This window comes from Caretta caretta, chromosome 6 (assembly GCF_965140235.1).
Source record: "Caretta caretta isolate rCarCar2 chromosome 6, rCarCar1.hap1, whole genome shotgun sequence".
Classification (NCBI taxonomy): domain Eukaryota; kingdom Metazoa; phylum Chordata; order Testudines; family Cheloniidae; genus Caretta; species Caretta caretta.
In genome coordinates, this window is record NC_134211.1 from 88557784 (window position 1) to 88572611 (window position 14828).

The 14828-nt window shown below is 52.4% G+C and overlaps 1 protein-coding gene across 4 annotated transcripts in view; it reads right to left on the minus strand.

Moving 5' to 3' along the window:
* LTBP2 (latent transforming growth factor beta binding protein 2) overlaps nt 1-14828 on the minus strand; it is a 130026-nt gene that overhangs the window by 12045 nt on the left and 103153 nt on the right. Inside the window, exons 19-30 of one of the 4 annotated variants that reach the window (XM_048854680.2) lie at nt 14432-14551; nt 14030-14152; nt 13619-13744; nt 12852-12977; nt 6460-6582; nt 6069-6194; nt 5526-5648; nt 5008-5139; nt 3266-3391; nt 2368-2511; nt 1628-1819; nt 1411-1494 (exon numbers count right to left, since the gene is read on the minus strand). In XM_048854680.2, coding sequence (XP_048710637.2) covers nt 1411-1494; nt 1628-1819; nt 2368-2511; nt 3266-3391; nt 5008-5139; nt 5526-5648; nt 6069-6194; nt 6460-6582; nt 12852-12977; nt 13619-13744; nt 14030-14152; nt 14432-14551 — 1545 coding nt within the window. The remainder of the gene's footprint in view (nt 1-1410; nt 1495-1627; nt 1820-2367; nt 2512-3265; nt 3392-5007; nt 5140-5525; nt 5649-6068; nt 6195-6459; nt 6583-12851; nt 12978-13618; nt 13745-14029; nt 14153-14431; nt 14552-14828) is intronic. The other 3 variants (XM_075129775.1, XM_048854681.2, XM_075129776.1) reach the window with 3 other exon arrangements.

Sequence of the window (14828 nt, forward strand, 5' to 3'; positions counted from 1 at the left end):
TTAGTTCTTGACCATGTACGATCGGACTGTTCATATTCCAGCAAAAGACTGAGATCTCCATACTAGTCACCTTTCACCATTAACCTCATTCAAAATGGCATGAATACGGTCCATTGACAAATTGCTAACTTATAAGTATTTTTCCTACTGCCCTTGCTACAATATTCATTTTTTTCTGATTTTTCCCCGTTGTGATGTACAGTTCATCATTTTTTTTTCACTACAAGTATATCGTCACCTATTCCTTCTGCAGTGTTTATCATACTCTTTATCGAATAAGGCTGTGTCCGCAATTCTTTTTTTCCTGGGCTGATTGTCTCTGCCTTCTCTTCCTAATGCTTTGAGAGCCTCCTTACTGCTGCCACATAAGGCATGTTATTAACAATTTTTGTCTTTTGTCTCTCAGTAGCTTGTCTTGATGCAATACATCCTCTATATGCTGGACTGGGATTACCATTGCAGTTACTACATTTGATTTCTGTCCCCTCATAGGAATGCTCTCCTCCACAGTTACTGCATTTCGTTTTCCCTTGACAAACATTTGCGACATGCCCATGCCATTGGCACTTATAACACCTTAGGGGAGTGGGATATATGACTTGGTTCTGAATATCTGAAACCCTAGAGTTACTTTCTCAGGTAGAGCCATCCCTCAACACTACGGCGGTTGATGGCTTTGCTTTCTCCTCCTGGTTTACTGATCAGTTGCTTACTTACTAACATTTTATCTTCTCCTGTGCTTTTGGTTTTCTCATCACTGGTCAGCTCTAATGGCATGCCATACATTATTTCTGGTAACTTATTTTAACTTTCCCTAGCATTTTAGTTTTTATATCTGCTTGTTCTTTGTTTTCACATTCAACTACAAAATCTTCATCTCACAGCCTCTTGGCTCTTACAATATCCCCTATGCTTTTTTTTAATCCAGTCAGCTACTTTCAAAGGGTTAACATTACCGAATCTTGTTCTTTGACTAGTGATCTTATAATTGTAGCATTTTGGTTTATTTCCTTTCTCAGCTTTGCTTTTTTTGTTGAGATCATCCCCTGATTCTGCTTCTATTCTTTTCTTTCCCCCCCCTCCCACATTGTGTCCATTTTTTCTTTCTCTCTCTCTCTCTCTCTCTAATAGACTCTTCTTCAGTGACCAGAGGGACTTCATTTGGTGTCAGAAAATCCTCCCTCGCTCCAGCCCAGCTCCCTTCTGTGTCAGATTTCCTGCCTTTATAGCAACCACCAACAGCTTCTCCCAGCTGGGACGCCTCTTTAAGTGAGCCTGGCCTACCCTCCAGATGCAGCCAGTTAACATAATTGGTCTCTCAGGCCCACATGAACCCATTCAGAGCCTGTGTGGGGTACAGACGACCATTCTAGTAGCCCAGGCCCCGCAGAGGAGAAAAGGTGCTGGTACCTGTGTATGACGTCTGTCCAAAGAGCAGAGTCCCTTCCACGGGGATATAGCCCTTCCCACTCGGGCAGATCTCGCTGTATTCCACTGGCACACAGGAAGGGAAGAGGGCAGAGAGAAAAAAACCCAGAAATTTGTATTATGATTAGGTTGGGACACGGCGAGCATGCTATTTGCTCTGATCTGCATGAGGAGAGGAGTTCTGGGGCTGGTGCCCTACCTGTGCCCAGGATAGGGCAGGGGTGGGTCTCACAGTTGTCCCCCCAAGCAGCCCCCTCAGTGCAGCAGCACTCCTCCTTGGTGGTGTTTTTGGCCAGGACGCTGTCACATAGCTGGACGTCGCTGATGTGATAGTAACACTCCTTCCGCTCCGAGCCAGGGGGACGTGGTGCTATGGGCCGCTCAGGGTCCCCTGAGAGACAACACAACAATGCCGGGCTCTCAGCCTGAACTCTGGAGCCCTAGGGAAGGTCACCCCACATCCAGAATCTCCCAGGATGAAAACAGGACTGGCAATGTGGCCTCCCTGGCACGACTCTTCAGCCTTCAGAACAGATCCCCACAGGTGAGATCTCACCCACACCCACTCATGGTCAACAATGCCCAGGCAGCAACTGGCTTCCGTCCCAGCAAGATCTCACCCATGCCAACTCCTGGCCAGCACTACCCCCTGAGTACCCAGCTGCTGTCCAGTGAGATCTCACCCATGCTAGCTCATGGCCAGCACTGCCCTATTAGCACCCAACTCCCGCCCCAGCGAGATCTCACCCATGCCAGCTCGTGTCCGGCACTGCCCTATTAGCACCCAACTCCCGCCCCAGTGAGATCTGACCCATGCCAGCTCGTGGCCGGCACTGCCCTGTTAGCACCCATCTCACGCCCCAGTGAGATCTCACCCATGCCAGCTTGTGGCCGGCACCGCCCTGTTAGCACCCATCTCACGCCCCAGTGAGATCTCACCCATGCCAGCTCGTGGCCGGCACTCTCCTGTCTCCGTGTCGTACTCCTCATGGTCACTGAGGCATAGGCACAGGAATGATCCCTCCACGTTCTCACAGAGCGCGGTCCCACACACGGCTACCATCAGCTCACACTCGTTCACGTCTGTCACACAAGGCAAAGGAAACGGCTTTAAGGCTTCCGCAGTGGGACAGTGCATCCACCTGAGTCCTCAGAGTCGCAGATGCTCTTTGCCCCAGAGGGCTGTGTCTCAGTGTGTGTCCGTGGTAGGTGGGAACAAGCCTGTGGACAGGCTGCACAGTGTTGAACACCAAGAGGACTCCCTATCCATGAAACGCAGGAAGCACCTTCACCAGGAGCATTTAAACTTCACCTGGACCCAGCGCTGGGAACAGACCCTGCCCTGGCCCTCCGGAATGGACTAGGTGGGATCTGACAGGGCATTTCCTCCTCCAATTGCTGCAATTCAGGCACACTCCAATGTAAACACCCAATAATCGATCTCTTCGCCATTCACCTGCAGCCCCCTCCCTGGTGGAAGGTGTTGGCCTTGCCCATTTTCGATCCCCCAAGTGAGCTGCTCTGACCTCCAGGGGCCCCTGTGTCCATCTGCTTGAAAGGGGCCCATGTCCTGGAGACTCACCTGGTAGCCACTTTCCTCTCTTGACCTTGCTCATAGTCCCACCCGCCTGTGAACACCTTCCATTGCTAGGGATCCTGAGGAAGCCACAGGGAAAGGATTTTTCCCATCCCCTGCCGGGAAGGGACACCCCCACTGAGATGTGGACAGACTGATCTGTGCAGCACAAAGGGTGCAGGGACCCATGCGCTGGAGAGATAGGCACAGGCACAGAGGCAGCGTGAAGGCGGCGGGCCAGAAGCACTGAGTGACTCTTACCCACGCAATCCTGGCCTGGGGGCAAGTTCTCATAGCCACTGTCACAAAGGCAGCGGAATGAGCCATCGGTGTTGTCACAGAACGCGTGGCTCCCACACAGCGTCTCGTTGGCACATTCGTCTATGTCTGCAGGAGAGAGGAGGGCCCAGGTCATTGCAGAACCTCCCTTCCCCAGGCCATCCACATCACACTCCCAGAGCCCTCCCACCTGGATCAGCCCCAGAGTGAAAGCTCTCAACACCTGCCGCTGCAGGATCACAGGGCCAGGCCTGCCCAGCTCCCCTCCCTAGTTTGCAAGAAGGAAGGGGAACAACTTAGCACAGGGGAAGAGCCACCATAAGGGCAACCTCCAGTATAATTCAGTGCTCCAGCTGGGTAGAGATGGGATGAAAAATGTACAGGGGACACGGGCAGGGCTGGGGAATTAGGGGGAAAGGCGATATGGATGGATAAAGGGAGGTATAGGGGATGAATATGGGAAAGTATAGGAGACAGGGGGAGTGCAAATGGGTATGGGGCCATGGGCAGGTATAGAGGAATATGGAGGTTATTGACAAGGATAGGGGAGTTTGGGTTGATACAGGATAGAATAAGCTGAATATGAGGTGTTATGGGCCGGTATATAGGAGTCTTTGGGAGAATGTGGGAGCATATTGGGGCCATGAACACAGATAGGGACTGTGCTCTCTTGCTCCTGACCTCCTTGCTGATCAGTGGCAGACTTGCACTTTTTCTCCTTCCTCAGTTCCACACCCGGACCCATAGAGAGCTCTGCCTGCAGCTGTGCAGAGCCTGCTCCTCGCACACATAGACCCCACAAGCACCCAAACCTTGGCTTTATGGCCTCTCGGGCATAATCGGAGGCTTGCTGGGACCCCTCACCTGTCCATAACTACACCCACAGACATCTGGGGTGCCCCAAAGCTGGAAGAAGTCAGGGTTGCAGGGGCTGGTTCGCCTGGTAGGGGGTGTGACTTTGCAGAAGAAGGCTGCCGGGCTGTACAGTGCACCCGGATACCCCTCCCATTGCTGCATGGGGTGTGAGATTTCCTCACAACAGCTGAGGAAGCTGCATGTTTGCAGCTTGGCATTGTCTGGACATTAAGGAGCGGAAGCTGAGCTCAGATGGCATTAACCTATGGTGTTAGCAGCAACACTGGGCCCCGGCTGGTGACAGCTCCCCCTCACAATCTTATGAGAGTTTGGGGGATTCTTTAATGCCACAATAATCCCTCTGTAGTGTCACCTTTCAATGCTGCCCTTGGCTGGGAGCTCTAAATCCAGCCCCGGGGCTCTGCAGGGGGGATCTCCATGCATCAACCCCAGAGCCAAGCTACCAGCCTCTGTCAGAGCACAGCTCATCCAGCAGCTCCAGGGAGGGAGGGAGGCAGCTAGACACAGCCAGAAACCCCAGCAGGCAGCTGCCTCTTGGTGGACTCTGTGCTGCAATACAATCCTAGCCCTGGAATGGACTGTAACCTCCCCAGGAATCTCCCTGAGAGGAAAAGCTGCACAATGCAGCATCTGTTACCAAATGCCAAGAAGAGAGAAGTCTAGACACAAACAGCCAGGAAAACAAGCACTCAGCATTATCTACATCGACACTGGCCAAGCACTTCCTCCTCCCCATTGCTAACCGGGGACAGGACCACAGGCACGTCAGCAAGCTTTACCCTCAGGATGCCAACTGAGCCAGCCATCCCACCCCCACGAGAGAGCACAGATCATGCAGCGGTACCCACCAATGCAATCACCCAGCGGGGTCTGGTGGAAGCCAGGCTGGCAGCCCATAATGCAGCGGTATGAACCCACAGTGTTCTGGCATCTCCATGTGCCGCACACAGTGTCCCCGAAATCTGCACACTCGTCCACATCTGTCACCCGGTGACAACAGACACAGAGGGAGAAAGGCAAAGAGATGGGACAGTCAACTGGGAACCCCACAACCCCACTGGAGAGCCTTCGTGCAACTAGACCCCAACTAGACCCCAACCACAACCGCAACTGCCCCCATAAACCCACGAATGACCTGATACTAGGCCTCCCAACCCACAAACCCACTCTGGGCCCTGGGGCCCTCTGTCAGCTAATGGGAGAACCAATGAAGGGGCAGAGGCCTCATGGCTCTCGAGCAGGGGTGAAGTGATGATTGTCACTGGTACTTGAAGTAGAGGTGTTCCCTCTGTGTGGGGAAGGAGACCCTCATACATACACCAGCGATCTGGGGAGAGCCCTGTGTTCCCCCAAAACCAGTGCTTACCTACACAGTCATCGGTCTCTGGCGAATGCCTGAAGCCATTTTCACACAAACATCTGTAGGAGCCCTCCGTATTGAAACACTGGCCTTGCAAACACCGAGATTTGTCTGCACATTCGTCCACATCTGGAAGAGACGACATGATGAGAATTAGCACAGAGGCTGTCTGATGGGTGTACACTGGTCCCTGCACAATAAATACTATCCACAGTGGGCAGGGATCACGGCAGAGGGGACAAGGGAGCACAGCCAGGGAAAGGAGAGAGCATAGTCAGGGGCAGGAGAGAGCCCAGGGAGATGGGCATGAGGAAAGCCAGGGGCAGGGGAGAACCCAGGGGGATAGCCAGGGGACAGAGTCAGACAGGCAGAGAGCCAGGGATATGGGCAAGGGGAGGGCCAGGGGGCAGGGGAAAGCCCAGGGGGATAGCTACGGGGCAGAGTCAGGCAGGGGGAGAGCCAGAGGACGGTCAGGGGCAAGGGAGAGCCCAGGGTGATAGCCAGGGTCCCAGGCACATTTAGCTGCTGCCATTTCTCCCAGTCCCTCACCTTGGCAGCTGACTCCCCCAGCCGCATTTGAGAAGCCAGGAGCACAAATACAGAAATAGGATCCGTGGCTGTTAAGACACTCGCCATTGGGGCCGCAGATCTCACTGCCCAGGCACTCGTTCATGTCTGCAGGGGAAATGTGAGTTAGCTCCACACAATCTGCTGGGGGCAGATGGCAGGAGGGCCCTTCCCCTCGTCCACACAGGGCAGGCCCCGGGAGGGTTTAGGGCCCCATCCAGCCCTCTCATCGCAGGCACAGGGAGTGCATCGTCCCAGGCTGCACTACAATCCCCCCTGCATGGGTAGAAATGGGAATTCCCAGCAGATGCCCCAGACTCCCTGGTGGAGTCCAAAGGGGAACGGAATGGACAGGCCCTGGAGGTGCTTGTACCTTCACACACAGTGCCGTTGAGCAGCTCAAATCCAGGGCGGCAGTGACAGCCGTAGGAGCCCGGTGTGTTCAGGCACTCTCCCCCGAGGCAGCTAATGGTGGGGTCTTCACACTCATCAATATCTGCCCAGGCAGAGAGGCACAGAATTAAGAGTCAGGGCCAGTACGGGTGTGCAATGAGCAACTGCTACAAACAAACAGAGGCCGAGGGCAGCAGCCGTTCAGGCCTCTGACAGCCGCAGGCAGGTTAGTGTTCAGAGACCTTCCCGCCCACTGAGCGCAGAGCCCCTGGCTGTCAGCCCACAGTGCGATCCTGGGGTTGCCTACAAAGAGGGATCCCGTCAAGGGGTGCTGAGCGGAGAGGCTCTATACAGCTCTCGAATGCTGCAATTAGAGGAGCTACAGCAGCACCTTTTCCAACGCTCCCTCAGACTCTGGTGCCTTTTTACCCAGGGATCCCAGATCTGAGCTAGTCCTGCCTTGGCAAACCAGGACCAACCAAGGAGGTTTTGCTAAACCAAACCCAGGCCCCAGTCTCCTGGGCCCGTCCCCAAGTTAGTTCAGAACTGGGCCACAAACTGGAGGGAAACCAGAGAAGAGCCATGATAAGGGTCAAGCTAACAGCACAAGAGTGTATGTCAGTGAAGTGCCCCAACACCCCCAAACACCCCATCAGACCCCACTCTCCTGGCTGCCTATCCCTTCCCTGACAGGCGCCCCTCATTCTCTCCCGACTGTGGAAACTCCCCACCCTCATCCTCCCCAGTCATCCCTTAATCTGTCCTGGCCCTCCCCCAGCCATCATAAGTGCTTTAAGAGTTTCACTAATAATGAAAGGTTGAAGGAATTAAATCTGTTCCTTTGGGCTAAGACGTGGCTGGGGGACAGGCCAACAACCTGCTATTACCTGCAGGGTGTAAGCTCTAAGGAGGGAGTGATGGTACGGGGGTGGGGGTGTAAGGAGGAGGGATGGGATGACACTAATGTAAGGTTTGAGGCCTTTTTCTGCAGCCACATTAAGACAGCAGCAGCCATGAGCTAAAAAGCAGAAAGTCACATCCTCACATTCCATCTAAATTATATTAAACCAATGAAATATCGGGCTGTTAAGAAGGCAATCCTGTCCTAATAGTACCCACCACCACCAGATCACCAGATAAAGAAACGGATCTTAAGATGTTTAAAAAAAACTTTGTTTGATAGCATTCTGTCTGGCAAGGAATCACTTTTCAACAGTTGTGATTGTGAAAGCTATACTTTATTGTTTTGCCTTTATGGTCCCTACTTCTCTATTGTTTATCTGCATGGTTTCTGTCTGGTTCTTTGATTGTTTCTGTCTGGTCCATAACTAATTTTGCAAGATTTAAATCAACTAAGGTGGTGGTGTATGATTGGCTAAATAATTGTTTCACAATATGTTAGGATTGGTCAAAGAATTATTTTGTAGTTCTTTAGTTTAAAATGATTGTTTAAGACAATGGTTCTCAACCAGGGGTACATGTACCCCTGGGCATACTCAGAGGTCTTTCAGGGAGTACTCAACTCATCTAAATCAGTGTTCCTCAATCTGGAGGTTGTAGCCCCCAGGGGGATCATGGGATGGGTTTAGGAGGGTTGCAAGTGCAGGGCCAGCATTAGGGGGTGGAAAGCAGGGCAATTGCCCAGGGCCCATGCCACAGGGAGCCACACAACGCTAAGTTACATGCTTCAGCCCTGGGTGGTGGGGCTCGGGCTTCAGACAAGGCTCACAAGTGAAAAACAGGCTCAAGTATCACACTGAAATGTAAGTACAATATTTATATTCCAATTGATTTATTTTATAATTATATGGCCAAAACGAGAAAGTAAGCTATTTTTCAGTAAGTGTACTGAGACATCTTTGTATTTTTATGTCTGATTTTGTAAGCAAGTAGTTTTTCAGTGAGGTGACACTTGGGGTACACAAGACAAATCAGACTCCTGAAAGGGATACAGTAGTCTGGAAAGATTGAGAACCATTGGGTTAAGGTACAGCTAAGCAGGACTCAAGTTTAAGTATATAAACTGGGGTCTAAAAGGAAGTTCTTTGGAACCTAACTCCAGGACACAGCCCAAGATCAGAGCTGCCAGACCTCAACACCCTGCAATCACACTGTGCAGAAGCTGGAGGAGCCCCAGACGACCTGATCCTGACTGGCCACCAGGAAAAGTTTGTCTGCCTTATTGGAAGCATTGTATGCTTAGCATGTGTATTCTGTTTTGGTAACTGTTAATAAACAGAGGTTAAGAATATTACTGTGTAAGGCTCTTTCACTGGTAAATGGCGCCGCAAACCCGCAGAAAATTACGCCCTGAGCCATAGGAGCTGGATAAGGGTAGGTGCCTTTCAACCAGAGCCCTAGAACCTGGGAAAGGGTGGGGGTGCCTAAATTAACTGGGTTACGCCATGAGCCCACGGAATAGTAAAGGTGGGGTGCCCTAGAGTGTGCAGGTAACACTAAGGGAAAGGGGCTTCCATATCCCAGTATGACCATGTCCACTGTAGAAAGCCAGACATAGCCTCGGCCTCACCTGGCTCTGTCACCCTGGACTGTCCCATTCACCTGCCTCTTTTGGAACACAATTCAGTTCAGCAAATGCATGCTGGGGGCAAGGGCAGGAGGCAGCTCTCCACCCTTCCACAGGGCAGTGAAAACTCATTACTCCCACCCTTCCACGGGTCCATCCATGGGAGGTGTGATGCTCTACGTCCTCAGAAGGAAACAACATTTCTGCTACATTTTCAGTCCCCGCAGCCTGCCAGGCAGGGCCCAGTGCCTTTGAGTGCAGCTCTTTTGACTGCGAGAAAGCACAGGAGTCTAAAAGGACTGATTCCCCGTCAGTACCAGCCTGCGGGCTGCAGAGGGCACCAACAACATTCCCCATCTCCCTTGCTCTGTCTGTTCCCATCACAGAAGTTAGAGATGGAAACATTGAGCCTGAAAGCTCCTCAGGGCAGAGCAGGGACCTTGCCTCTGCTAAATGCCAAGCACAGGGTGTACACAACAGGGCACCATTTATTTATGCCTTGGGGCAAGATTACTCCTACCACACTCAGTTCTAAAACATCCCTAGCTTCCACCAGTTCCCTAGCAGATGATCCAGACCCTAGTTCATTTGTTGTAAGCCAACACAAAACCCTTATTGTTTTTTATACACAAAACCCAAAATCTAGAGCCATGGACACCAATCCAGCAAGGGAAGACTGGAACAGTTTCTCCTGGGGTCAGTCACCAAACACTTCATAATGTTCCCTCAGTGCTCTCTCCCGCAGTTGCTCTAGCGGCGAGCATGGGGAAGTGACTTGCCGGGAAAGACCCATCTAAGGAGGGAGTCACATGACTAGCCCGCAAATGGAACAAAATGTGCAATCCTTCCATCCCATCAGGAGCATGGAAACTTTACCTCATTTTCCTGTGTGTGCCTCAGGCCCAGCTGTAAACCTAGAGGAAGAAGAAAAGTGGCCAAGACGCCTTCTCCCGCTCTAGGAGGAATCACCAGATGCAGTGTGCCTCTGCCCATGAGTTTTACCCCAAACAAACAGCCTGTTAGTGGGTTTATTTACCATCTGTGTGCTGGTGGTTCCCAAGTACTCCACTGCCAAGCCATGAGAGAAGCTACAGTTCTCCCTCACTAGCTTTTCATGCCATGCTCATCACCAGGGGGTCTTTATCAAGCACCTTGGACTACATCTGCACTCTGCCCACTGATCCATCTCCGAAGGGCCCTTCTCCACCATTCCAGCCATCCGAACTGCTTCACATAACAAACAAAACCTGCCACAAAAATGTTTCCTTCTTTGCCCTCAAATGTGGGATTTCTCTCCAAAAATATCCCTGTTGAACACCCATGACAGGCACTGGGCCAGAGACAGATTTAAGGTCCAATATCTCGGATCCTAAAGGTGACCCTGATACTAACAGAAAGGTGCTGGGGGAGGGTATCCCCAATGGAATGCAGCACACAGTTATGACCATAGCAGGCTGCAGGATTTCAGGCATTAGGAGATACAGAAATTTCATTTTAGGTCATTTTCAGGGGGTGGTCTAAACAATATTAGTTCTATTTTTTCTTTTCCTCCGAGGCCTGTACAGCTGGGTGAATAGGAGAAAGGGGAGAAACAAAGAACCTTAAACTCTCTCAGTCACGCTCCTAAGGCAGCTTTCCTGCTGAATATGTGGTTGATCCAGAACCTATGCTGGTGTAGCTGGGTATAGAGGACCAGTTGGCAGGAGTCTCTGCACACCTTACCTGTGGCTCTGCCACTCCTGGGTAACTTAGCAACATAAACTCATGTTCTACACCACAATTTCAAGGACCCACGACAGAGCACAGCCTTAGAGCTACACTTGAAAAAAAAACCCACACAAGTTACAACAGGGCCTAGGGAACAGAACAATTAACAACCACAGGTTTAGCAGTCACTAGGGAAGGCTGGAGTTCTCTTCCACAAGGTCTGCTGCAGTTTGACAGATCTCACTGTCTGGGAGTTTCTGCTGAGGCCCAGCATTTGCTTTCTCTTCCCCAATTTCATCCCAGTCCTCCTGGTTCATAGAACCACAGGGTTAGAAGGGACTGCAAGGGTCATCTAGTCTAACCCCCTTATTACTTTTGTTATTATTATTGCCCATGACACTGCAAACACTTATCCACATGCTTACCTGTCCCTATTTAGCAAAGCGCTCTCAGGGCAGGCCTGCACCTAAAGCTTAAGTAGACCACCTAGCAATGCTGCTCAGGGCGTACTGCTACTGCCCAGCTGCTGCTGTAGCGCTTGCAGTGTGGATGTACCCTAACCCAGAGAGCGGTGCTGGTGACTTCAATACCACCACGTGCCTGCTTCACTGCTTTGTTGAACTGGGGCCTTTATTACTTCATCACCCTTTTGCCAGCTTTCTCTCCTTCATTGGCTTGCCCGTGTCTTTGTTAACCCTCTGCCTATTTTTGTTTTGTTTTGTTTTGAACCCTTGCACCATGGGCCTAGATAATTCCTCTCTGCCTTGGAGCTTATACCCGGCAGACATTTATAAACTCCGCCCAGGACCCCCTACCCCCAGAGTTGAGGCTTAGCCAAACTAGACAGGTTTAACTCATTTCACACTTCTCTACAGCTAAGGCTACCATTTTGTCATGGATGTTTTTAGTAAAAGTCATGGACAGGTCATGGGGAAAAAACAAAAATTCACGGAAACCGTGACCTGTCCCTGACTTTTACTAAAAGTATCCCTGACAAAATGGGGAGGGAGGAGGGTCCAGCACCCTATCCCAGCTGTGGCCCCCTATCCTTACCCAGTGGCTGGGAGCTGTGCGGGATCCCCCAGTGCCCTGCAGGGTGGGAGCTGAGAGTGGGGCCCACCACCCATGGGGCCTGGGAACTGGGAGGGATCCTTCACCACCACCGGCAGCTGGGGAGCTGCCAGGGTCCCTCCACCAGCGGCGGCTGGGGAGCTGCGGGGGAATCCCCCTCGCCTGTGGGGGCACGGAGCTGGGGGGGGATCCCCTGCCGCCTGCTGGGGATCCTCTGCCACCCGCGGGGGCAGAGAGCTGAGCTGGCTGCTGCAGGAAGGCCCCCTGCTCCTGGCGGTGGCTGGGCTGCTATGGTGCCCCAATGTCACGGAGGTCTCTGGAAGTCACGGATTCCGTGACTTCCACGACCTCTGCGACATAATCATAGCCTTACCTATAGCTCAGCCCTCTGATCACCCTGGCTGGTCTTCTCTGAACTCCCTCTGATTTGCCAATATCTTTCTGAAAAAAGGTGCCCACAACAAAATGCACCAGCGCTACACAAAGTAGGACCTGGCTATTCCCCCTGTTCAGAGACACAAATAGCTCTGCCTGCAGCCCAAATGGGCCCTGTTTGCTTCCACATTGCATCAGAAATTCCTAATTTACTGCCCCATGCCTTTCTCAGACACTCCGGATTCCAAGCCTTCCCCCTCCCACTGACTACCTAGGTTCAGGGTTGTTTTCTCCAGGCATATTAGCCATGCTGTTCTGAACAGAATCCCATTCTGCTATTCCCTGCCTGTGGTTCTGCTCTCTCAAGGCCTCTTTGTATTACGCTGTCCTCGCTGGGGCTTGCAGCTCCCCCTAAATTAGTATCATCTGAGAATCTCATTAATGAGTTCTGTACCTGTACCCCTTCCCAGATCTGATCATTTCCCTTCAGATACCCACTGCCCCTCCAAACACTATGTGCTGCCAGTGTGCAGGGCTAAGCTGACCCGAGCAGGGGCGTGACCCGACTGGGGGTGTGACCCAATGGGAGCAAGACCCCTAGCTTCCAAGTCTGACACTACAGACACACTTATTACTGCCTGACTTGCAGCCACAGCTCCCAGCAGAGGCAGAGAGCAGTCCGGGTGATTTACCTTCACAGGTGAGTCTGTTGGAGGACAGCATGTAGCCAGCATCGCAGGCTCGGCAGGCAAAGGAGCCGTCCATGTTGGTGCAGATTCCCAAGGGGCAGGCAGCGGGTGAGCTGCACTCATCAATATCTGGGGAGAGCACAGACTGGAACTCCAGATGGGATGAAGGACAGGGAGTGCCTACTCTGCTCCCCCGCTCCCCTGCCCGCCAGGTACTCAAAGCCAGCTGGGGAATTAGCTCTGTGACTCACAGACCCCTTTCCAAAGTTGCAGTGGTCCCTCTCTGAACACCTGTCACCCCCAGTGACCTCCCCTCGAAACCCCCTCTTGCTCTCTATTGCACTGCAAAAGCTAAACTGCTGAAGCAGGTTTCCTAGGCAGGCCCTTTGCTCTCCAAGTGGGTCTCGTTGGGGTTCGGGGGCTGTTCCCCAGAAGCTCTCCTGAGTGTAGGGAGCTCAGCTGGAGCTGCTGCAGGAAGAGTGGCTCAGCTCAGGTCACCAGTGATGCAGACCCAGGGCCAGAGACTCAGCCTTAGGGGCACTGATTACAACTGCAGCCTGCAAATACTGTGCCACAAGCTGGCAGCTTTGCCTCAGCTGGGCTGAGGGATGCCCAGTGACCCGAGTGCCATGCACATTACGAGATTCTGCAGCCACAGCTGGAAAGCCAGCCCCAGACACCACCAATGGCCTGCTCCTAACTGCAAGCACATCCTCCCAGGGAATCCAGTCTCCCTGGCACCCGCACATCTCACCATCCACAGGAGATACCTTCACACATGCTGCCATCTCTGGACACGGTGTATCCAGCACCACAGGCTTCACAGGAGAAGGAGCCCTCGGTATTGATACAGAGTCCCATGGGGCAGGTGCTGTGGGTCGCACACTCATCGATATCTAAATAAACCCACAAACCAGAGTGAGAGCTGGACAGGGAGGAGCCTACGGAGGGGGGGCTTCCTCTCAGAGCCAGGTGTGTTGCGGAGAATAGATCAATAACAGATAAGGAGGGAGAGGGGCTAGCCCCACAGGATCTCAGGACCTAGCTACCCTAGTTGGGGCAGGGAGGTATAGGCAGCCAGGCCATGCACTCAGGAATGCCCCAGGTTCAATGGAAACAATGCCTCAGACTTCACTAGGAGTTGGACTGGGTCCAAAAGCATCTGGTAGAGGATATGATACCTTGGCAGCTCTTCTCATCTGCTGTCACCTCATAGCCATGGTAGCAGGAACACCTGAAGGAGCCAGCCATGTTGATGCACAGTCCATGAGCACAGGTTCCCACGGCGAAGCACTCATCGTCATCTGCAAGACACAGCAAAGGGGCCCATCAAGCCAGGAACAGGGATGCTCTAAAATCCCCAGGGATCTCCCCACAACCCAATCCTGCAGGGCATGGTACTCACCGTACACACACTAGCCTCTCCTGCCTGCCATTTCCCACAGCCAGTGCCTGCCCACAAGGCTTGTGTGGCACATTACAGTCCCAGGAGGGGTTGGCTAGGGCTGGAATTGCTGCCATGCAAGAGGGAGTTTCCACAAGGTGGGGAGGGGTCTTGCGGGGAACAGCTCTCATCTCCTTACCAACACATCTTCCATTCATCGGATGGTAACCGGCTGCACAGCTGAGACACTCATAGGAGCCCAGCGCATTGACACATCTTCCTCTGGGGCAGGTGTTGGGATCAGCACACTCATCAACATCTGCAAAGAGACCCCCTGCTTTCAGACTCCAGGAAAAGAGAGAGACAGACTGAGTCCCATCCAGAACGCCCTCGCAGCTGGGACCACAGTCACCTGCATCTCACCTTCTCAGCCAGCTCTGGCCAAAGTAAGAGTGACTGTGACTCTAAGCGGATGGGCTTGATGGTGCATTGAGTTTGGGGCTCAGAAGGACGTTCTCATGAGTCCCATTTGTCATTCATTGTCTCTGTGGCCTGTTCTCCCACCTGGTAGGATGTCCATTTTGATTTTCAATCAC